Genomic DNA, 25,641 nt, shown 5'->3' with positions numbered 1-25,641 from the left:
ATACAAAAATTTAGCCGGGTGTGGTGGTGTGCACCTGTAATCCCAGCTACTTGGGAGGCTGAGGCAGGAGAATCATGTGAGCCTGGGAGGCAGAGGTTGCAGTGAGCCAAGATGGCGCCATTGCACTCCAGCCCAGGCAACAGTATGAGACTCCGTCTAAAAAATGAAAAAACAAAGTTGAGATTTAGGTTGAGATTCACACAACCTGTAGTAGACTGGATCTGTTTCCTGTCCTAGTTCCAAAAGCTAAGTGAGACAGATCACAGGCCACTGACTGTTGAACCTAATTTATAAGGCTTTTCATTATTTAAAAAAAAAAAAAAAAGCAACTGGCCAGGAGTAAAAAGCAACCAGCCTGGACAACAGAGCAAGACCCTGTCTATTTAAAAAAAAAAAAAAACCGATTGTCAATAATTCTGGATTTCTGGATTCAGTAATTTGATCTCTAGCTGGTATGGCACAGCCTCGCAGATTTTACGGTTCTATCTTAGTTCCTGCATTTGTGCCTTTCGGCACTGGGGACGTTGGCCATATTTCTTAAGTGGTATCTTAGGTTTCCAGAACAGCTGAATAGTAGGGACTAGGAAACACTTAGTAATTTCACTACTGAGTTCCCAGATAGATGTGTTCTTAAAAAATTCCCAGCCAGGCACAGTGGCTCATGGCTGTAATCCCAGTGCTTTGGGAGGCCAAGGCGGGTGGATCACAAGGTCAACAGATCGAGACCATCCTGGCCAACATGGTGAAATCCTGTCTCTACTAAAAATACAAAAATTAGCTGGGCGTGGTGGCATGCGCCTATAGTCCCAGCTACTCGGGAGGCTGAGCTAGGAGAATCGCTTGAACCCAGGAGGCGGAGGTTGCAGTGAGCCAAGATTATGCCACTGTACTCCAGCCTGGCGACACAGCGAGACTGCATCTCAAAAAAGAAAAAAAAAAAAAAAAAAATTTCCATTCAGGGCAGGTTTGTTATGGTCAGAGTCTGGTGAACAGGGGGATTCTTTCTTGTTTCAGGACTATTTCAGACCTAGCACTAATTCATGGAAGATCAGCTTTCCTCACAGTTTAGAGAGGTGGACATTTTCACACACTGGAGGGCTTCAACGATCTCCTTCTGTATCATGAATATGTCAGAGATCTGTGAAGTACCAGTGATGATTTTCTTTTTTAAACTAATTCCTTTTTTTGTATGTCATTACACAGGTACATTTTTAAAATGTCCATTACTCAAGTTTAACTAGAATCTAGTCAGAGTAAAGTTTTCTGGTCTTTTCCCAGGAATAAGGGACCCAGTCTCAAAGGCACATAGCCAATGAGAACCAAAAGAGAAAGAAAGAAAAAGTACTAGTTAAGTAGGTAACATTCACAAGCAAAATCCTGACTACTGATGAATGGGACAAAATATTGTTTTAACATACCTGTTCTGAAAATCATAATTCCCCTATGTTGACAAAAACAACGGTGCTATAACATGAGGCATAAAACATAGCACCTCCTGAAGTGAAGATGGAGCCTGCTCTCAGCCTGTGTTCACAGCAAGACTGTGAGCTCTTTGGAGCCCTTGCATTGGTCTCTCATGCTTCCTACTTCCATCGCTTCTTGCCTTTCTGGTGCCTGTGCCCGTGTACTCTGCACTTTAGTTACCTTTTATGGCATGAGGCACAACCCTGGTGGTTTGATAGACACAAGAGAAGGTGGCTAAAGTACCATGTCTTCATGAAAAGGCTAAACTCCAGCTCCCTATCTACTTGTTGATTTCTCTTAGGATGGTACAGACAACACTAGGTCATCAGTCTTCCACACTCTGGGGCCTTAGTTGGTGGATCTAGGGAGCAATGTTCTTGTGATTCCTCACATGTCAGGCTTATTCATAGATAAGTGAACCCTACCTTGATGACTTCATCTGGTATAGCTTCTTGTTTGTACTGGGTTCCATACCACTCTTCTGTGCGATCAGTTTTTCCTTCAAAAGATTTAGAAACTATTGCAACCCTAGAGATAGAAAAAACAAACAAAAAAAACCCTGTAAACTCATACTGTATATATGAATTTAAAGAACTTGACTCAGGACAATATAAATAATATCTAAGAATGTGCTGGGCCTCTTAAGACCCAGCAAATCCTGTAAGGCTTAGTCCAAACAAGCAATATATGAATAGAGGTTTCTGATCATAGTCCCTGTTATCCTTTAGTTACAGTCCATTATTTTTAGTATGAAAAAGTGCTCACAGGAGAGATTCCTCTAGGTTGCTACTGACTAAAATTTAAAAAGAAGAGTAGCTAGGGGAAAAAAATGTAACAAGGTCAGTTAAAAACAGTCAGTTAAAAAACAGTCCTAAAAAAAGCAAAGAAGTTGCGGATGTGGTGGCTTATGCCTGAAATCCCAGCACTTTAGGAGGCTGAGGCAGGAAGATCACTTGAGCCCAGGAGTTCAAGAGCAATCTGGGCAAAATAGTGGGACCCATCTCTACAAAAAATTTTAATAATTAACCAGGTGGGGTGGCACGCACCTATAGTCCCAGCTACTTGCGAAACTGAGGTGGGAGGATTGCTTGAGCCCAGGAGTTTCAGGCTGCAGTAGGCTAGAATCACACCACTGCACTCTAGCCTGGGTGACAAATCAAAACCTTGTTTAAAAAAAAAAAAGGCAAAAAAAGTACTCCTTCCTAGGAGTATCTCAGGTGCAGAATTAACAGGAATGACTAACAAAACCTGTTGGCTCATCCAGAGGTTTTAAAAACGTGACACACATACCCAAGAAACTTTTATTATTGCTTGCTACATTTGTGCTCTATGTTTTTCTCCCTGCCAGAGACTAGCATCAAATATATCTACTACAAATACACAGGCCTTCCTGCTACTAGGGGAGAAAGGGACAAGACCAAAACATGTCTACCACTGTAACCTCTGCCTCCTGGGTTCAAGAATTCTCCTGCCTCAGCCTCCCAAGTAGCTGGGATTACAGGCACCCGCCACCACGCCTGGCTAATTTTTGTTTTTGTTTTTTTTTTTTGAGTCGGAGTTTTGCTCTTGCCACCCAGGCTGGAGTACAATGGTGCAATCTTGGCTCACTGCAACATCTGCCTCCCAGGTTCAAGCAATTCTCTGGCCTCAGCCTCCCAAGTAGCTGCGATTACAGGTGCCTGCCACCTTGCCCAGCTAATTTTTGTATTGTTAGTAGAGACAGGGTTTCACCATGTTGGCCAGGCTGGTCTTGAACTCCTGACCTCAGGTGATCCGCCTGCCTCAGCCTCCCAAAGTGCTGGAATTACAGGTGTCAGCCACTGTGCCCAGCCTAAAAGCTTTTTTTGATGCGACAGTAGAAACAGCCCAGAAGAGATGTCAGACGGAAAAAAGTGTTCAAGGACGGGCGCAGTGGCTCACGCCTGTAATCCCAGCACTTTGGGAGGCCGAGGCGGGCACATCACGAGGTCAAGAGATCGAGACCATCCTGGCTAACATGGTGAAATCCCGTCTCTACTAAAAATACAAAAAATTAGCCGGGCGTGGTGGCGGGTACCTGTAGTCCCAGCTACTTGGGAGGCTGAGGCAGGAGAATGGCGTGAACCCGGGAGGCGGAGCTTGCAGTGAGCCGAGATTGCGCCACTACACTCCAGCCTGGGAGACAGAGCGAGACTCTGTCTCAAAAAAAAAGAGGCCGGGCGCGGTGGCTCACGCTTGTAATCCCAGCACTTTGGAAGGCCGAGGCGGGCGGATCACGAGGTCAGGAGATCGAGACCACGGTGAAACTCCGTCTCTACTAAAAATACAAAAAATTAGCTGGGTGTGGTGGCGGGCGCCTGTAGTCCCAGCTACTCGGGAGGCTGAGGCAGGAGAATGGCGTGAACCCAGGAGGCGGAGCTTGCAGTGAGCTGAGATTGCGCCACTGCACTCCAGCCTGGACGACAGAGCAAGACTCCGTCTCAAAAAAAAAAAAAAAAAAAAAAAAAAAAGAAAAGAAAAAGTGTTCAAGGAGGGAAGGCAGAGGTAAAGTGATGTCAAAAGATAAGTGAACAAAAAATGACAAGACTAGAGGAGCAAAAGAAGTTCTGAACCAGTGGAACTCTAAGCCATCCCTGTGTAGCACTATCAGGGACACTCCACCTCTACTGCCTTTTAATCATTGAAGTTGGAATCATTACACCTCCACCAGTGGACTCAACCACAGGCTGGGACCAATCCTATTTTGAATCTTGTGGGTCAAGGAATTCTAGCCAATTAGCTTGGGCAACTTGGTGTAAAGTCAGTCCTGCTATTGGTTCCACTTCTCCCTTAAGTCTCAATTCCCAATTCAAATAATTAGGTCCATATCCGTTCCTGCTTGTTCTCACCTACCCCCCAGAGGTTTGATTCTAGCCTCTGAATGTTGGCCTCACAGCTGAAAGCCTAGTACTTGCAATCAAAATTCCCCTCTGATGATACTCATCCATTTTGAGAATCCCAATCTCTGTTGCAAATACCTGCCCCTCGTTGAACCTCCCCAACTTCAACTCTAGTAGTCTGAACTACTATTTTTTATTCATTCTAGACAAAATACTCTACCTGGCTGACTGGACTTGGTCTTGTTATCTGCTTTTCGGTAGATATCCTAAAGCAAGCTGACTCACCTGTCAGTATGACTGACTAATCTTCCAGCTGTAGGTGTTCCTGATCTGGCCTATCTGTCACTAACCACTACCAGTTCTAGAAAACATGCTAAATAAGAAATACGTTCCAGAGAAAGATACAGAGGAATCAGAGGGTTTGACAGATGAAAGAGTTCTATTATTGCGTCAGAAGGAAGTGATGCATGTTGGTAGTTCAAGAATCCCGTTTGAGGTGTGTGTGTACAGAGTTCACAGAAATCATATAGCTATATGAAGGGTGTATGGTATCTCTTAAGGGCATTCAATACATGATAGAGCCTACGAAGACTCAGGCCTAGGAACTCGGGCTTCCACTTTTGTTGATTTCTCAGAGAATGAATGGATTGATTCTCAAGGAGACTTCTAAAAAATATATTAAGTAGAAGAATCTGGTAGATGGTCTTCCCATCTACTCTTCCATGAAACGCTTGATTTTTTTTTTTTTTTTAAGAGACAGGGTCTCACTCTGACACCCAGGCTGGAGTGGAGTGGACTTGCCCTCTGAAACAAGAAAACCTTAAACACAGTTCTGAGAGAGAAAGTAAACAAGCTGCCAAGCCAGATGCTCTGGAGGATGACTATCTGACACAGAAAGCAGACACTGAGACTGTGCAGTAGTGCTCAGGTTAAAAAAAAGGAGGGGAAAAAGGCAGACTCATCAAGTACAGTCCTTAGGGATTTGGATAGCTATATACCAAAGTGAGGTGTATGGGTAACATTTGAAATGTTATTATAAGGAAACAGACAAGCACAGTTCCTCACACTAGGCACAGATCAAATACCAGACTAACAAAAAGAGATACCTCTGCAGACCAAGAGGTAGTATATCATTAAGGAATTCCAGATTGAAATATACAATGAAAGGGTATGTATGAGGCAATAAATAAAGACAGGGAAGAAAATAACGGTAGAGACAGAGTATACACACATCAAACCCATATAGATACCTATGAACCAGAGTGTGAAAGTACAGGGAAGAGCACTTGAATTAGGAGAAGAGGTCACAATAATTGAAGTACAGATACCCATGGTATACACAACCACAGACAGTTGAGAAAAACTAGTACAAATATTGTAGCATTTTAGACCATCTGCTGAAAATCTAATTATACCAAAAAATAGGGTTTCCTTTTTTCGAGACAGGGTCTTGTACAGTGGTGTGATCATACCTTACTGCAGCCTTGAACTCCTGGGCTCAAGTGATCCTCCTGCCTCAGTCTCTCAAGTAGCTGGGACTACAGGCATATACCACCATACCCAGCCAATTTTTTTTTTTTTTGGTAGAAATGAGGTCTCACCATGTTGCCCAGGCTGGTCTCAAACTCCTGAGCTCAAACAATCCTCCCACATTGGCCTCCCAGAGTGCTAGGATTACAGGCACGAGCCACCATGCCCAGCCCAGTTTTGTTTTTTTTTTTTTAATGTGGCTAGAGTGTGGGGAAAGAAAAGGCTGCCAATATGGTAATGATGTGATCCTTAGAAATGAGAGAACAGGCCAGGCATAGTGGCTCAAGCCTGTAATCCCAACACTTTGGGAGGCCAAGGCGGGTGGGTCACTTGAGCCCAGGAGTTCAAGGCAAGCCTGGGCAACACAGTAAGACCCTGTCTCTATTTAAAGAAAAAGAAAGAAATTAAAAAATGAAACATGAGAAAACACAATCTTTTCATACTAAAACTTACAACAGCAAGAAAAGGAAACAGTGGGCTAGAATGAATGCTGTTGACTTCAAGTACATTTAAAAATGTTTGGAGGGAATGCAGCTGTCGAAGCTGGATTGAACTCATCTGGAAACAAAAGGTCTCCTGACTACAGACGTGAAAAGGCAATATGGTTCCCAAAAAATAAATTCTCCTGAGATTTTTACAAATGATCCCTGACACAGAATAGGGAAAAGACATCCAAAGAATGAGAAGAGGCTTCATAGGTAATTGTGATTAATTCAAACAATTAGAGGAAAGGGCACAGACCTGGCAATAAGAAACTGGGATTCTGGCAGATACTCTGAACCACTTTCTTTGAAATCTTGCCAAAATCACAGATCTAAGTTAGGCACAAGCCATTTAGCCTCTCTAAACTTCAGTTTCATTAATTTTTAATTTTTCTTTTTTTTTTTTTTTTTTTTTTTTTTGAGATGGAGTCTTGCTCTGTCGCCCAGGCTGGAATGCAGTGGTGTGATCTCGGCTCCCTGGAACCTCCACCTCCTGAGTTCAAGCGATTCTCCTGCCTCAGCTTCCACAGTAGCTAGGATTACACCACACCCGGCTTTTTTTTTTTTTTTTTTTTTTTTTTTTTTTTAAGATGGAGTCTCACTCTGTTGCCAAGGCTGGAGTGCAGTGGCGCGATCTTGGCTCACCACAGCCTCCACCTACTGGGTTCAAGTGATTCTCCTGCCTCAGCCTCCCGAGTAGCTGGGACTACAGGCACACACCACCATGCCTGGCTAATTTTTGTATTTTTAGTAGAGACAGGGTTTCACTACTTGGCCAGGCTGGTCTCAAACTCCTGACCTTGTGATCCGCCCACCTTGGCCTCCCGAAGTGCTGGGATTAGAGGCATGAGCCACTGCACTGGGTCTTTTGTATTTTTAATAGAGACAGGGTTTCGCCATGTTGGCCAGGCTGGTCTCCAACTCCTGACCTCAGGTGATCCACCCACCTTGGCCTCCTAAAGTGCTGGGACTACAGGCATGAGCCGCCACACCCGGCCTCATTAATTTTTAAATAGGGATTCAAATTAGATGAACCCTCTCCTTCCACTAGTAAAATTCTACACTATCATGATGTCAAATTAGATTTTTAAAGGATACACAGAAAAGACAGGAAGTTGAAAAAAAAATCTATTGATGAGACTCAAAAATCATACTTAAATAGTGATAGGAAAGCTAAAGGCTAAAGGATTTGAGGCTCATGAAAAATGCTAAAAACCATTTTTTTAAGTGGTTTTTTTTTTTTTTTTTTTTTTTTTTGAGACAGAGTCTCGCTCTATCCCCCAGGCTGGAGTGCAGTGGCATGATCTTGGCTCACTGCAACCTCCGCCCCCTGGGTTCAAGTGATTTCCATGCCTCAGCCTTCTGAGTAGCTGGGATTACAGGTGCCTGCCACCATGCCCAGCTAATTTTTGTGTTTTTAGTAGAGATGGGGTTTCACCATGTTGGTCAGGCTGGTCTTGAACACCCAACCTCAGGTGATCCACCTGCCTCAGCCTCTCAAAGTGCTGGGATTACAGGCATGAGCCACCACGCCTGGCCTAAAGTGTTTCTTAAAGTAAGAAAAAAGTCAAGAAAGATTAGGCTTAAAGTTTAGAAAATTCAGTCAACTTTTACTGAGTTCTTACCAGGTCAAATTCTGGGAAAGACAAAATATAGTTCTTATTTAGAAGAAACTCATAATTTAATAGGACACATGACCTATAGCAAAATGTAATCAGTTAATCTCATGTTAACAGATGGCAGGACTACTCCTCTCTTATTTACCTTGTCTTTGAAATAAACATGGGTCTTTAAACTGTACAGGTGGACCAAACACAGAAAAAAGGATTTGAAGATAGGTGAATGAGCCAAGTATGAAACCACCTCTCTAGCCAGTTGTGGTGGCTCACGCCTGTAATCTCAACAATTTGGGAGGCTGAGGCCGGTGGATCACTTGAGGTCAGGAGTTCAAGACCAGCCTGGCCAATATGGTGAAACCCTATCTCTACTAAAAATACAAAAATTAGCCAGGTGTGGTAGCGGGCGCCTGTAATGCCAGCTACTCGGGAGGCTGAGGCAGGAGAATCCTTTGAACCCAGGAGGCAGAGGTTGCAGTGAGCCGAGATTGTGCCATTGCACTCCAGCCTGGGCAACACAGCAAGACTCTGTCTCAAAAAAAATAAAAATAAAAAAGGAGAAATCACATCTCCAAACATAGATGAGTCACAATTTCTAATGCTTAGGCGACTACCAAATCCTAACAGAATCATTGTCCATCATCTTTTAGAAATGCTGGAGAACACGAGATGAGGCAGAAAACTGGAGATGGAGATGGGCAAATGCTGTAACTTACAAAAAGGAAAAAAGGAGTGAAGCCTGAACACCATAAGCCAGTAAATTAGGAATTGATCCCTGACAAAATTCTACAGTTAACTGTCAGACTGTCAAACATTAGACAAGAAGACTGTCGTTATCACTAGGACTTTCATGGACTAATTAAGAATAACTTCTCCCAAATAAATGGAATTATTTATGACTAAAGGAAGGCACATGACAAAGACTCTATAGCTGTCTTTGTAGATTTAATATGGTAAAACAGGCACCAAATGATAGGATCGGGGGAGGTGGGTGACAATGATCATGGAGTAATAATAGGTAAACACCTTTGAACAGGTAATCAAGTTTCAAAATTCAAAATAATTTTCTAACAATTAGGACTGGCAAAAATGAAACTGGCTACCTTGGTATTTAATGAGTTCCCCACCCTTGGAAGGAGTTAAACTGAAGCTGGTAACTATTTAGCTGGGATACTGCAGAACAGATACACAGTACCATACTACACCATTTTATATAAGGGACTTGGGCACCTTAGATATTGATATCCATGGGGGTCTTGGAACCAATCCCCTGTGGATATGGAGGGCCAAGTGTATACCTAACAGGAGTTGGATTAAATGGCCTCTAAGGTTCCTTTCATTCTTAAGAGTTTCCTGTTTATTTCCCTACCTGGTTGTAATGTTAAACTTGTCTCAGAGGGTATTAAAGAAGGTAATCTTACCCTTGAGCCACCCTAGTCTGGCCTGGCAGCTGGCAATATTATCCCAGGCTGTTTTGCACCATGTATCACTGACCTACTGCAGTTACAACTGTAACAGTCACAGAGACCAATCCTGTAGAGGAAAAGTGCTTTCTCTTTAAATGTGAGAGTAAAAAGAGGTATTTAACTCTAATTGCATAAGATATCAAATTTAGAAATATGCAATTTCAAAAGTAAAACATATGCTCCAGCAAATGCACTCCTACAAAGTGTTGCTGGGTCAATTACTGGCTCTAGAGCAGCAAGAATTATAATTTAAATCATGGTTTTTTCTTACAAAAAAGAAAAAGCACATCCTTATTATATGGTATAACTTTAATATAGCATTAGCTTGTGTTTGTAGAACACTTTTTGAGTTTGCTAAATCATTTTACATCATATAGATAAAGCACTATCCCCATTTTGCAGATGAGCAGGGTTCAAGGAAATTAAATGAGAGCCAGTATTCATGACATTATATAAAGTTAACTTTTCACAAGTCCCCCTCTCAGGACTGTGAACTCTGAGGTTTCATGTAAGTGATTCAATAAACATTGAAAGAAAAAAATGATGTATCTAAGATCTCATGACTAGTAGTAGGTGACAAAACCACACAAAATTAGTAACTGGAAGTAATCTTAAAGATCGTCTAGTGAGGCCGGGTATGGTGGCTCATGCCTATAATCCCAGCACTTTGGGAGGACAGGGTGGGTGGATCACTTGAGGTCAGGAGTTTGAGACCAGCCTGGCCAACATGGTGAAATCTTGTCTCTACTAAAAACAAATACAGGCCGGGCATGGTGGCTCACACCTCTAATCCCAGCACTTTGGGAGGCTGAGGCAGGTGGATCACCTGAGGTCAAGAGTTCGAGACCAGCCTGGCCAACATAGCAAAACCCCGTCTCTACTAAAAATACAAAAAGTTAGCTGGGCGTGGTGACAGCCGCCTGTAATCCCAGCTACTTGGGAGGCTGAGGCAGGAGAACTGTCTGAACCCAGGAGGCAGAGGTGCAGTGAGCCAAGATCATGCCATTGCACTCCAGCCTAGGCAACAAGAGTGAAACTCCATCTCAAAAAACAAAAAACAAAAATTAGTCAGGCATGGTGGCGCATGCATGTTATCCCAGCTACTGGGAGGCTGAGGCAAGAGAATTGCTTGAACCTGGAAAACAGATTGTCTAAAGAGTTCTGTTGGTAAATCTATAGCTCTTTCTCCTCATGTTACTAAGAGGTTTTATTTGTAGACGGTATATGATAAAATTCAACCGGATTTAGGCTGATTTTTCCCCCCTGGAAATACAGGTACACTGAGCAAAATACAAATATTTAAACTGTTTTACTTGCCTAAATAAGGCAAGTAAATTAAAACTAGTGTGGCAAGTAAAGTAAAAATTAGTGTGTGTTCTGGGTATTTTTCTTCAATGTATTTTAATGATGTAAGTAAATGCATATATCATGTAATGAGCAGTTTTTAATATTGATGAAGTCCATTTTATCGGTGGGTTTTTTTTTTTTTTTTGAGATGGAGTTTCACTCTTTTGCCCAGGGTGGAGTAAAGTGGCATGATCTTGGCTCACTGCAACCTCCGGCTCCCAGGTTCAAGCGATTCTCCTGCCTCAGCCTCCCAAGTAGCTGGAATTACGGTAGTGACGAGGTTTTGCCATGTTGGCCAGGCTGGTCTTGAACTCCTGACCTCAGGTGATCCACCCACTTCGGTCTCCCAAAGTGCTAGGATTATAGGCATGAGCCACTGCGCCCAGCCTTCTTTAAGACAGGGTCTCACCCTGTTGCCCAGGCTGGAGTGCAGTGGTATGATCATGGCTCACTGCAACCTCCACCTCCTTCCACCTCAGCCTCCTGAGTAGCTGGGACTACAGGCATGCACCACCACACCCTGCTAATTTGCACATTTTTTTAGAGATGGGGTTTCATCATGTTGCCCAGGCTGGTCTCGAACTCCTGAGCTCAAGCAATCCTCCCTCTATGCCTCCCAAAGTCCTGGCATTACAGGCGTGAACCACTGTGCACGGCCAATGTGTTTTCATTAGTGGTTACTGCTTTTCATGTTCTATCCAAGAAATCTTTGCTTATCTCAAGGTTTTGAAGATATTTTCCTATTTTTTCTGGAAGTTTTATAGATTTAGTGTTTATATTTAGGTCTATGATCTATCTCAAATTTTATAAATAGTATGAGGTAAAGGTCAAGTTTCATCATTCTGCATATAGATATGCAGCTGGTAGAACAGCACCATTTGTTGAAAAGATTTTCCACTCTCAATTATGTTGATGCTCTTCTCAAAAATAAAATCAACTGACTGGCTGGGTGCGGTGGCTCATGCCTGTTAATCTCAGCACTTTGGGAGGCCGACAATGGCGGATCACCTGAGGTCATGAGTTCGAGACCAGCCTGACCAACATGGAGAAACCCCATCTCTACTAAAAATACAAAATTAGCCGGGCATGGTGGTGCGTGCCTGTAATCCCAGCTACTAGGGAGGCTGAGGCAAGAGAATCGCTTAAACTCGGGAGATGGAGGTTGCAGTGAGCTGAGATCGCACCATGGCATTCCAGCCTGAGCAACAAGAGCGAAACTCCATCTCAAAAACCAACTGACTGATAGATGAATGCATAAAGAAAATATGGTGCATACATATAATGGAACGCTATTTAGCCTTAAAAAGAAAGGGAATCCTGTCATATGCTACAACATGGATGAACCTTGAAGACATTATAGTAAGTGAAATAAACCAGGCACAGAAAGATATGTTGTATGATTCTACTTACATTAGGTATCAAAAGTAGTTAAACCCATAGAAACAGAATGTAGAATAGTGATTATCAGAGGGCAGAGAGAAAAGGGAAGTTGTTTTTTAACCACAACAAAAAAATCAACTGACCATATATGTGTGGAACTATATCTGGACTCTGTTCTGTTCCAATGATTTCTTTGTCCATCCATATGATGTCAATACTACAGTGTCTTAATTACTGAAGCTTTATACTAATGTGCTCAAATCTAGTGGTTTAATTCCTCCCACATTTGGTGATTTTTTTTTCAGGAGTGTTCTGACTTATCTAGGTCCTTTGTATGTCCATATAAATTTTGGAATCAGTTTACCAATTTCTAAAAAAAGAAAAAAGAGCCTGGCCAACATGGTGAAACCATATCTCTACTGAAAATACAAAGATTAGCCAGGCGTGGTGGCATACATCTGTAATCCCAGCTACTTGGGAGGCTGAGGCAAGAGAATCACTTGAACCTGGGAGGCAGAGGTTTCAGTGAGCTGAGATCGCACCACTGCACTCCAGCCTGGGCGACAGAGTGAGACCATGTCTCAGAAAAAAAAAAAAAGAAAAAAAAGGCCAGGTGCAGTGGCACATGCCTGTAATCCCAGCACTTTGGGAGGCTGAGGTGGGAGGATCATTTGAGCTCAGGAGTTCGAGACTAATCTGGGCAACATAGTGAGACTATCTCTACAAAAAAGTTAAAAAATTAGCTGGGCATTGGTGGCACATGCCTATAATCCCAGCTACTTGGGAGGCTGAGGCATGAGAATTGCTTAAACCCAGGAGGAGGAGGTTGCAGTGAGCCAAGATCCCTCCAGCCTGGGCAACAGAGCAAGACTCTGTCTTTAAAAAAAAAAAAAAAGCCAGGTGCATTGGCTCACGCCTGTAATCCCAGCACTTTGGGAGGCCAAGGCAGGCAGATCATGAGGTCAAGAGATTGAGACCATCCTGGCCAACATGGCGAAACCCCGTCTCTACTAAAAATACAAAAATTAGCTGGGCATGGTGGCATATGCCTGTAGTTACAGCTACTGGGGAGGCTGAGGCAGGAGAATTGCTTGATCCCGGGATGCGGAGGTTGCAGTGAGCCGAGATTGCACCACTGCACTCCAGCCTGGCGACACAGCGAGACTCTGTCTGAAAAAAAAAAGAAAAAGAAAAAAAAAAGAAAAAAGGCCAGGAACGGTGGCTCACGCCTGTAATTCCAGCACTTTGGGAGGCTGTGGGCGGATCACCTGCAGTCAGGAGTTCGAGACCAGCCTGGTCAACATGGTGAAACCTCATCTCTACTAAAAATAAAAAATATTAGCCAGGTGTGGTGGCGGGTGCCTGTAATCCCAGCTACTCAAGAGGCTGAGGTAGGAGAATTGCTTGAACCTGGGAGGCGGAGGTTGCAGTAAGCCGAGATCGCACCATTGCACTTCCAGCCTGGGTGACAAGAGTGAAACTCCATCTCAAAAAAAGTAATAATAAATAAACAGGTACAGTGGCTTGCACCCATAGTCCCAGCTACTCAGGAAGCTGATGCAGGAGATCACTTAAGCCCAAGAGGTCAAGGCTGCAGTGAGCTATGATCCCGCCACTACAGTCCAGCCTGGGTGACAAGGCAAGACCCTGTCTCTAAATAAATGAATAAAAAAAAGAAAAAGAAAAACAGCCTAACAGGATTTTGGTTATGATTACATTGAGTCTATGAATCAGATTGGAGAGAACTAACATATTAATAATATCAAGTCTCCTAATGTATGACTATAGTATGCTTCTCTATTTATTTAGGTCTTCTTTCATTTTTCTTGGCTACTATTTGCTCTCTTCTACTGTTTTAAGTTTTTTATGTATAAGTCTTGCTTATCTTTGGTTAAACTCATTCCTAGTAATATTATGCTTTTGTTGCTATTGTAAATACTTCTTTTAATTTTCTATTTTTTTGTTGCTATATATAGATATGCAATTGATTTTTGTATATTGACCTTGCAACCTGGGACTGTGCTGAATTCACTTATTAGTTCCAGATTTTTGCAGGGGAAAGTAGATTCCTTAGGATTTTCTACATACGCAATTATGTGTATCAGTGCATATATCACTTTAAACCATTTAAATTATGTGAACTATATCTCGGCATCCCCCACTAGACTATGTCAGGCATGAATAACTCAACTATTGCATTATACAAATATTTAATCTACAACTTTCTCTGTTGTTCACTGAATGGAAAAGGAACAATTTCTTCATTTTTCAATTCCTCAGTAAATTATCTAGAGTTGAAAAAGAGCATTTGCTGTTAAAGGCAGAATGATCAACTCAGCAATCTCTAATGAATTCACAGCTGTCAGTAACTTCATCTAGTTTTTCAGTATGATTTTCTGTATCATAATCAATTCTTGAGTAATTAAGGATTTGGCAATAAATGAGAACTTAAAATATTGGCAAGAAACTGTGTAGGAAACATTGTAACCTACTGGGTACCTCAAACCAGAAATTTAACTTCTAAATAATTTCATATGTTATTTTCATTGAAAAAGATTTCTAAATTTTGACACTTAATATATTTTTTAAACCTCAAAACCATGGTATCTTATTCCAATTTAAAAATTCTAGGCTCAGTAAGAAAAAGGAAAAGAAAACAAAATTCTAGGCTGGGCACAGTGGCTCACGGCTGTAATCCCAGCACTTTGGGGGGCTAAACTGGATTGCTTGAGGCCAGGAGTTTGAGATCCACCTGGGCAACACAGTGAAACCCTATCTCTATAAAAAATTGTTCCTGAAGCTAGATAATTATCTGTACTCATCCAAACACTGTATCATAATATAAAAAATCATTAAAACTTTTAAAATAGAAATGGGGTCTCACTATGCTGCTCAGGCTGGTCTTAAACTCCTAGGCTCAAGTGATCCTCCTCTGCCTTGGCTTCCCAAAAAATAGAATATTTAGCTGAATCCTAGCATGAGGTCAGGTAAAATCTGGCTAATAGTATTTTCTAGAAGAAAGTCACCCGAGTCCACCAACCACCTAGGAGTGACAATAGATAGGCCAAGCCCACCTGAACATTAGAAGACATTAGTTATTGTTCTCAACCTAAACAGTATAGTGCAAGTCATATATATACAATTATCGCTAATGAATCTTTGATAATATGTCTGGAAAAGTTCGAACAATGGTAACTAGGAAAAGACTCTGATAGGATAGTTCTGTCAAAAAAAATTTTTTTTTTTTTTTGAGACGGAGTTTCACTCTTGTTGCCTAGGCTGGAGTGCAACGGCATGATCTTGGCTCACAGCAACCTCCACCTCCTGGGTTCAAGTGATTCTCCTGCTGCAGCCTCCCGAGTAGCTGGGATTACAGTTGCGTGCCACCACGCCTGGCTAATTTTCTATTTTTAGTAGAGACGGGGTTTCTCCATGTTGGTCAGGCTGGTCTCAAACTCCCGACCTCAGGTGATCCGCCCGCCCTGGCCTCCCAAAGTGCTGGGATTCCAGGCGGGAGCCACCGCGCCCAGCCCAAAAAGATTTTTTTCTTCAAAAAGTTCTATCACATTGTTGATCTTATTCATAAAACAACTGTTCCAAAAAACTTATTTACTCAATAACCAAATTGCCAGTAGAATTTCACAAATACTTCCCTAACAGAGAAAAATTAAAAATATAAAACGTGTCATTCAATTATATTCCCTCTATCATTTGACTTTAGAAAATATAGATGAAATTCAGTTTTAAGGGAGGAATATCATGTGGTGGCTCACAAGCACTTTAAGGACTACTTTCCTCTAGCAAGAATACCTCTGCTACTATAAGAGTTTGGACTTTTGATTTCCTGGTTAACCACTGGTCAATCAGGAGGATTCTGAGATTGTAATCTTTACTGTGGCTTAAGAAAAAGAGGGTGCCTTCACTTGCTTATATGAGTCAGATAGGTGGGCTGATACTTTGGGCGTTTGAGTTAGAATAAAGCCAGGTTAAGACAGGTTACTATTCTATTTTATTTATGATAATGAAATCATATTTGTTTTTAAAAATGTCCTCATCTTTTAGAGATATTGCCTCAAAATATTTTAGGGTGGAAGGGGGATGACTGAAGAGGGATGGGTATAGATAAAAAAGACTGGCCATGTATCAATGGTTGAAGCTTGGTGTTGCTTCATTATACTATTGTCTACTTTTATAATGCTTGATAAAATGTTTAAAAGCATTTTATTCACAATTTCAAATTTTTTCAGATTCTAATCATTACTGAAAATTTAGTGTATAATAGTAAAATCTGTATGGTGACTCACCGGACATTTTCTGGTCTGAGTTTATTGAGAACCATCTCTATTAAGTCAGGTCTAAATTCTTCCAGTAAATATTCCGCTGTGAGCACCTCTTCTAGGGGATAATACTTTTAAAAAGGAAAATATAAATAAATAAAATATACAAAGCTACTACATAGTTTATTAAAGCAGATATGTAACACATTAAATTCACTACTGTATACCCTTTCTCTCTTCAATTAAATTTTACTCCATTGGAAAAATTTTCTGTAGCCCTAAATTGTTTTCTCTTTCCTACCACATTGTTAAGCAGTTTCATATTGTTCGATGATTCTGCCAAATATACTGTTAATCCCCAAACATACTTCCATTATAGAGAGCAAAATCACATTTCTTTCAGGGAAAACCATGAATATTTCTGGTTAAAAATTGAGTACTTGTTAATGAAGAAAATTTGATAATGAAAAGCTGACACCTACAGGATTTTTAAAATATAAAGTACACACATTTTTATGAACAGAATTTCCTCCTAAATTTCTGTGAAACAAATTAGACAAACATTTAGGAAGCCATTGTGGAAAAAAAAAATGGCTTACATTTTTGGCCAGTGTAGAAAAACAATGCAGAAGATGCTTTTTGGTAAGAGCAACTTCCAATATACTGAGACACACTGACTGATTCATTCATCCAATAAATATTTAATGAACATCTACTCTGTGCCAGACACTGTTCCACACACTATGGATACAACAGTAGGTAAGACACATGAAATCCTTTGTCCTCCAAGAAGCACACAGGCATTGTAATTGGGAGGGAGGCAGACAATAAACAAATATTGTAATACTAGTGAGAGATGCTATGAAAACAATAAAAAAAGGGGCAGGGGCATTATTTTAGATTGGGAGGTCAGAGAAGGTCTGAGGAGAAGAACTCTTGAGTGGAGACTCAAATGATAAGAACCTAGCCAGGAAAAGATCAGATAGAACAGTGTTTCATGTAGAGAAAATAGCAATGGGGGAGGAATAAACTTAATGCTTGAAAATTAGAGAGCCAGTACAGTTGGAGTGGAATGCAAATGGGAGAGGTGGGCTGGACAGTGGTATAGAAGATGGCCAGATAGGCTGGGGCCACATCACCTTGTAGGACAAGGAAAATTTTGCATTTTATGCCAACTCTGTTGGGAAACCACTGAAGGAATTTAAACAGAGGAGTGAAACATTCAGATTTTAGTTTTCAAAAGATCACGAGGCTGGAAAAATAAACTACAATGGGGACCAAGAGGAAAATAGGGATCACAGGTAAAAGACTATCATGTTAGCCCAAGCAAGAAATGATGATAGCTCAGACTAGGATGGTAGCAATGGAAATTAAAAAAAAGTAAATGATCAATAGCTTTCACATAAGTAGCACTTGACATGCTGTAGAACTGAAATATATTTAAAGCCAATAAGCAAAATTCATATTTAATAAAAATATTACAGAAAATAAATTTCAGGATGATGAAAATTAAGATTTTAAACATATCCTGACATCAACATTTGCCCTGTGGCTACAAAGTTGAAAGCTTTATACCTCAGCTTCAATTTTAATCATTCACTTATTACTGAAAATATATGCAAGATTGCTGAAATACTCTACACAGCAATGTATACAGTAAAATAACAACAAACTTACATGCAATATTCCTGCAATCTTAGATGTATAGCCCCGTGGCCTTTCTTTGTCTTTAAACCTAAAAGCAACAGCATTCAAGTCCTAAAATAGAAAGTTAATCCAATTAGATATGTCCACCCTTATTTAGAAACTTTTTTTTTTTTTTTAGTGTTTGGCTTGCACTATAAGCTTTCTACTCCATATATAACTTTATCACACTTTCTGAAAAAATGGCTATGCTTGATTTAGAAATGTATAGAATATTTAAAAAATTTCTTAATGTGTATAAAATTTAATCCATCAATCTAGGCTTAAAACCAAAACCAAAATAGGTAAACAATTTTCAATGAAAATAACAAATACAGGATATGGCTCGATAGCCTAAGTTGTTGAAACTAGTAGCCAAAGAATTTAGAAAAACTGTGTGAAAGAACCTTGTAAGATCCAACAATTCCACCATAGATGATTTTGGTGACTCATTCAGAGAACAGCACCCAGATTAGGAGTTATTGTCATAATTTTCAGAAGCAGAGATTATACCTTTAAACTTTTATCTAGTTAAAAAGGATGTTTCTCATACTAAAATACATTTGAGAATCTCGATAGGCTTTAAAGCACATATTTTTAAAAACCCGTTTTAAAAAGGCTTTTAAAAATTTGAAAGACAAACACCATTTGTTTTACGCAAAAAAAAAAAAAGCCAGGCTCTTCCCATACATACAATAATAAAATCACTTTTAATAACACAATCATACATAAAGCAATTCATTACTCCTTTGAGAGTTTGCTACAGATTTAAAGATCTGAAAATGACACAGCTCATGCAGCTTCAGGCAGGGAGTAACATAATCCCTGACAGATTCCAGCTCAAGAAACTGCTGATTTTCTTCTAAGCGATGGAAAAGCATTTGATTTCTTCCCCTTTCCATCCTAAAAAGAGCTACAGGATGCCTTTCCCCTTAGTTGTGCCCCAAGTAGCAAATCAGACTAGTACAACTAAGCCTTAACTAATACTATTATACATTGCAAAATTTTAGAGTTCAATTAGGAAAAAAACTTTAAAAGTTTAACTGGGCCTAAATTTAAATTAATTCACATGTATTTGTTCTTGAAAAATAGATTCCTTAAGAAAAATTTTGGTGAAACAAAAGTACCTTGCACTCTTGGAAAACCCATTCTTGAGGTCCTTCTGCACGTAACTTCTGAATGTATTGAAACATGTGCAAAATTATATCTTCAACATGTACTGGAAAAAAGGGGCACACTTAAAAACCATTCAGTCCTTGAATCCTTCAAAGCAGTGAGCTCACTCCTAAGGTAAAGTCAGGTAAGTGGAAGACGGTCCCTCTTAGAAAATGCAGTCCTCACCTCCCTGAGACTGGTTTTAGGTGTCCCACATACATGGCCCTCTGGGCTCAGGGATATGTGACAGAAAGGGTATTGGGGCAGTAAATGAGCAAATAAAAAGCCAAGTCCACATTTAACAAGTGCAACATAATGACCAGTTGTCAAGGGGGGAAGAATCATCCATGAAACAAAGGCCAAGTTACATATGAAAAATACAATGGATAAGTTGTATGAATTAAAGTGTTATAGCTTTCAACATAAAACAGATCCACAGCATGAAGAAGTTAAAAAACATCACAGAAAGTAAATTTTCATTCAAAAGTAAAAGGTGAATCAATACTTACATAATCCTTCCTCGGTCAAGTCCACATTAATGATAAAAAACATAAAACCTCGGGCTCCTTCCTTCTGCCCACCAACAAGAGTATTAACCCAGCCTGCAACATTCAAAGGAAATCAACATGATTGATTGCATATGTGGCTTCCTTGAAGCTAAGAAAAATTTTAAAAATTCATACTGTATGTTCCTAAGATATCAGAATGAACCTCTTGCAAAAAGATTGGAAAAAAAAAAAATCAGTTCAGAAAAGCAGTTTCAGATGGTGCAGAAGTGGGGGCTTTCCTGAAGATTCCTCAAATGAATTCCCAGTCAAGAGTAGACTACTGGCTGGGCGCGGTGGCTCATGCCTGTAATCCCAGCACTTTAGGAGGCCAAGATGGGTGGATCGCTTGAGACCAGGAGTTTGAGACTAGCCTAGGCAAAATGGCGAAACTGCATCTCTATCTAAAAAAGAAAAAAAAAAAAAAAGACAACAGCATGCCAACAACCACCATCTCACTCACTAACCCAAAATGGTCACATCTAAGAATGTTCCTTCATAGGACAATATTCAGGAGAAAATGAGAGCCAGAGTGAAAAGATGTGGTGGACACTCAGAAGCTGCTGCCCAGGAGACTTACCCTTTGATTTAAGTTCTGATAACAGACTTCCAGGACCTTCATGCCCAATGAGATGACCAAGATAATGACCAGGATTTGATTTGTAGTATTTCTGAAGGTCAGGTATGGGAAATGTCACATAGAGATTCCTAATATCTTTAATGGGTACTATTTTGTAAAGTTGCTGGAGAAAACAAATCACAGAGATTAGCTATATACAACTCCTACTGAAGAAAATATTTCTACTATGAAGAATCATTTTCATGGGAGAATCCCAAATTTAAGAGCAAATCAATTGCCACAGAAAATGATACACTGACCACAAAGAAATAAATGACTCAGCACTCTCCTAGTGGAATTTCATTACAGTTGGTATATAGTCCATGTCTGACCCCCTGAACTACGCAGCTAAATATTAATGGTTTTGAATGCTTATCTTCAGGTACAGGGTAACAGCTTCAACAGTCTATTAAGACTACAGCTACCAAAACTACTTTTTAGCATGTAAAGACCAGAACATATTGATATGTTTTTGGTGATTCAGGATCCTAATAAATGTGAGATTGATCTTATTATCCTGACAAATATTTAAAACCACATGGGGGCCGGGTGCGGTGGCTCACACCTATAATCCTTGCACTTTGGGAGGCTGAGGGAGACAGATCACCTGAGGTCAGGAGTTCGACCTCAGCCTGGCCAACATGGTGAAACCCCATTTCTATTAAAAATACAAAAATTAGCTGGGCACGGTGGCATACACCTATAGTTCCAGCTACTCAGGAGGCTGAGGCAGAAGAATTGCTTGAACCCGGGAAGCAGAGGTTGCAGGGAGCCAAGATCCCGCCGCTGCACTCCAGCCTGGGCAACAGAGTGAGACTCCGTGTCAAAAAAACCAAAAACAGAAACAAACAAAAAAAACTATATAGGGGCTGGGTGCAGTGGCTCACACCTGTAATCCCAGCATTTTGGGAGGCTGAGACAGGTGGGCCACTTGAGATCAAGAGTTTGAGATCAGTCAAGGCAACATGGTGAAACCCCGTCTCTACTAAAAATACAAAAATTAGCCAGGTGTGGTAGTGTGTGCTTGTAGTCCCAACTACTCAGAAGGCTGAGGTGGGAGGATCAATTGAGCCAGGGAGGTTGAAGCTTCAGTGAGCCATGATTGCACCACTGCATTCCAGCCTGGGTGACAATGCAAGACTCTGTTTCCACAAAAAAAATAAAATAAAATAAATAAATAAATAAATAAATAAATAATGAAACCTTCCAAAATTTTCACCTGTTCTATGGTAAACTAGGTATATATTATGTCCATAAATTAAGAAGACAAAATACCAAAATTTATGCACTTACTTTAAGATGTTCTTCTTGGAAAGGGTGTTCAGGAAATTCTGGCAATGGAACATTTTTGTTCTCTACTTCAGAAAATAACTTTACCACCAGATTAGTCAAGTCATCTAAAGATTCTACAAGAAAACAGACAAGGAAAACAGAACTTAAGCGAATCACAACATACAACAGGGAGTGTTTAAAATCTTAGGATCTCCTGAAAAGTCTCAGTACTACTGAAAGGAAAGTGTGAAAATGATTACACCTCACACCTATCTCTTTGTACTTTAAAAAATTATTCACAAATATTATTCAAAATATTATTTCACAAGTATAATAAAATTAAAACAAATATTAGAATCAATAAAAATTAATTGCATTTGGAAAAATGACTGATTCCCAACAGGCATATATACTTAACTACTAGCAGACAGAGTCAATTCACCTTATACATAGATAGAGAATTGTCTTCTATGGTATAAAATTATCTTTTGTGCCTTTAAATGTGAGTATTTGCATTTTATTTATAAAATATGCCTATTTTTACTTCAGTTTTTTGACATGTATGAAGGACTCCAAAATGCACATTTTATATGTGTGTGTATGTATATATATATATGTGTGTATATACATATGATATTAGCAAAATTCTACTTTTGGAAGTATAACAAGAAATGAGTTAGGTCTTTAGAAGAGGGCACAGCAGTCATAGGATGGAATAAAGAACAGCTTGCTTTTTATTTTACACCTTTCTGTGTGGAATTAAATTTTTTCCATTTGTACAAATTACTATTATCCTAAAAAGAAAGCAGTGTAAAAAAAAAAAAAACCTATCTTTTTTTTTTTTTTGAGGCAAGGTATTGCTCTGTTGCACAGGCTGGAGTGCAGTAGCACGATCCCAGCTAACTGCAACCTCTGCCTCCCAGGTTCAAGTGATTCTCATGCCTCAGCCTCCCCAGTAGCTGGGATTACAGGCATGCGCCACAACACCCTGTTAGTTTTTTGTATTTTTAATAGAGACAGGGTTTCACCATGTTGCCCAGGCTGGTCTCAAACTCCTGAGCTCAAGTGATCCGCCTACCTCAGCCTCCCAAAGTGCTGGAATTACAGATGTGAGCCACCATGCCCGGCCAAAACCTATCTTTTTATAAACAAGATAACCTCTCATCTTGATTCTGTCTCCTCAAAAATAGGTAATTTATAAATGGTATAAACATTCATAACCTGTTATTGTCAGTAAGCATTTGAATCAAATAAGAATCTTGCCTTGATATTCTATGACCCATTTGGAACTTTTCCATGAATTCTCGAGGGTACTAAATGACTATTTGAGAGCTGCCTTTATATGGTGTAAAATTCTCTTTTGTGCCTTTAAGTGTAGGCATTTGCATTTTATTTATAAAATATACCTACTTTTGGCTCAATTTTTTTACATGTATGAAGGACTCCAAAATGTCCAGAGCCAAATAAAAGGCAGACCAGTGGCTGCTTGTTATATGACAAGTGAATTTAGGAATGGAGAGGGAATATTGTAGCAAGAGATGTCAGAGACATCTTTTTGCAGATGGGACATATGACTTGAAACAAGGTGAGCAGTCAATAAAGGTTTGTGGGCCTGCAGTACTGGTGACAGTAACACCCTGAGCAAGGTTCTACCAGGTGTATCTTTCCTCTTGCATATTTCTACCCTAAAAGCATAAATTCACAGTGTCACTTTTTAAAGGTAAGGGAGCTAAACACCATTGCACAGTCTGTCTAACCCACTAAACTGTGAGCTCCCCAGAGATCAGGGAACTGAGTCCCACTCACCTCCATATCATCAAGGTTTGGCAACCTCAGTGTCTGTACTTGATGATTACCTATGTGGCAAGTGTTCAGACAATTAGTGCTTCCACAACCAGAGAGACAGCTCCAGGCAAGAACAGAAAAATTTTTTGTTCCCTTGTGACAGAGATCCTTCCACTTGGTTACTCTTCCTCTCTCCTCCCGTCAAAAGGAGTAGATTATCTTTTAATTCTCCAAGAGATCCAGTTTCCTCCTTATACCTCTATACTGTAAAGACATCTCTCTCGGGTTCAGCACAGGAAGTCAGTCACAATGGGAGAGTGATGTGTATGGATCAGGGAACTGAAACACTTTATTTTTTAGATTCTTATTCTGTCATTTCCACTAAACCAAGAACATTCTGAGGACAGGGATTAGGTTTGATTCATCTATTGCCATTGTTACTTGCCCATTAAATGTTTACTGAAATAATGTGTTTAATTTCAAATACAACATAGATTAAAAAAAAAAAAAACGAGCTTTGGCACCTATTCCCAGGACTGCGTTCTAAACAGCAAGTGACATTTTAACATTCTAAACCCACCTACCTGAAGCAAGCACATAGCATTACAGAGTATGCTTTTTTTTATTGTCCTGTCTCCCTGAATCCATTTTACACCCTGGTTCTTGCTACCAACTTAAAAAATAGTTTATTTTCTAACTATAAAAGTAACATTCATCAATAGAAGAAAACTTAGAAACAACAGCTAAATTATGGTAACAAAAGTTACCATAATTTCATGATTATAAAGATGCTAGAGTAGCTACTACCATTTATGGAGCATTTGCTATGTGCCATGCACCTTGCTAAACACTTTGTATTATCACAATTAAACCTCACAACAGGTACAAGGTACCACCCACCACTTTACAAATGTGAAAACTGAAGTTTGAAAAACCTAAGTAAGTTTGTTAGCTCACAGCCACACAGCTAAGTAAGTGGTATATTTGGAATGAAAAGCCAGGTTGTTGGACTGTAGAAGGTGAGTTCTTAATTACTATACAACATTATTAAATTTCTAGTACATGCTTTTCCATTTTGTCTTTTACCTACACCATATATGGTATATTAGAGTTTTTGGTGTTTTTTGTTGTTGTTTGTTTGTTTTTTGAGACGGAGTCTCACTCTGTTGCCCAGGCTGGAGTGCAGTGGCACAATCTTGGCTCATTGCAGCCTCCACCTCCCAGGTTCAAGCAATTCTCCTGCCTCAGCCTCCCAAGTAGCTGGGATTACAGGTGCCCGCCGCCATGCCCGGTTAATTTTTATATTTTTAGTAGAGATGGGGTTTCGCCATGTTGGCTGGGCTGGTCTCAAACTCCTGACCACAAGTGATCCACCTGCCTCGGCCTTCCAAAGTACTGGAATTACAAGTGTGAGCCACTGCCCCTGGACCCTATTAGAGTTTTTAAAAATTTTGTGGGAGGGATATGTCTTGGAATTTTTAATAAATCCCAAAATGGGACCATATAGCACATGCTTTTGTAAACAGCTTTTATTTTCTCTTTAATATATTAAGAACATTTAAAAAATTATAATATATTCTTATATATAATATACATATATTAATTAAAAATGTTTTGTTATAATTATATATGCATATATAAGAATATATATTCATATATATGAGAATATATTAAGAATATCTTCCCATGGTATTAAAATGCTGTCATAAAACTGTTTATTCATTCAATATATATTTACCTATGATGTGCCAAGCACGAGCCCAGGTACTGAGGATAAAGCAGTGAACAAGACAAAGTTTCTATTCTCAAGTAATTTATACTTTGATAGGGTGGACAACAAAAACACACAAATATTTAATACCTGAGGTATTAATAAATACTATAAAGAAAAAGCAGGTAAGATGGAAAGTAGAATAAGAAATGCTATTTTTCTATAAGATATTCTATTTGCAATTATAAAATCAGTATTTAGCCAATCTCCTATTAACATTTAGATTTCTAAATTTTCGCTAATATGTACTATACTGACAGAAGCATCCTTTTGTATCTCCTATTTGAACTCTGATTATTTCCTGAGATTGCATTTTTAAAAGTAAAAATGCATATTTACTTTTAAGACTGATATTGTTAAACTGCCCTCCAGAAAGACTAGAGCAATTGAT

At 39.8% G+C, this 25,641-nt stretch overlaps 1 protein-coding gene across 4 annotated transcripts in view; it reads right to left on the bottom strand.

The window, feature by feature from the left end:
* Window positions 1–25,641, bottom strand: part of IDE (insulin degrading enzyme) — a 121,750-nt gene that overhangs the window by 37,993 nt on the left and 58,116 nt on the right. For all 4 annotated transcript variants that reach the window (XM_030809258.1, XM_030809255.1, XM_030809256.1 and 1 more), the window contains 7 exons: window positions 21,716–21,828; window positions 20,384–20,546; window positions 19,768–19,860; window positions 19,231–19,322; window positions 18,098–18,178; window positions 16,448–16,551; window positions 1,890–1,992 (listed from right to left, as the gene is read on the bottom strand). In XM_030809258.1, the coding sequence (XP_030665118.1) occupies window positions 1,890–1,992; window positions 16,448–16,551; window positions 18,098–18,178; window positions 19,231–19,322; window positions 19,768–19,860; window positions 20,384–20,546; window positions 21,716–21,828 (749 nt within the window). The remainder of the gene's footprint in view (window positions 1–1,889; window positions 1,993–16,447; window positions 16,552–18,097; window positions 18,179–19,230; window positions 19,323–19,767; window positions 19,861–20,383; window positions 20,547–21,715; window positions 21,829–25,641) is intronic.

The sequence above is a fragment of the Nomascus leucogenys genome, chromosome 3 (genome assembly GCF_006542625.1).
Source record: "Nomascus leucogenys isolate Asia chromosome 3, Asia_NLE_v1, whole genome shotgun sequence".
Taxonomy (NCBI): Eukaryota; Metazoa; Chordata; class Mammalia; order Primates; family Hylobatidae; genus Nomascus; species Nomascus leucogenys.
The sequence above is the reverse complement of the archived record's forward strand: the minus strand, read 5'-3'. Positions and strand labels throughout refer to the sequence as shown.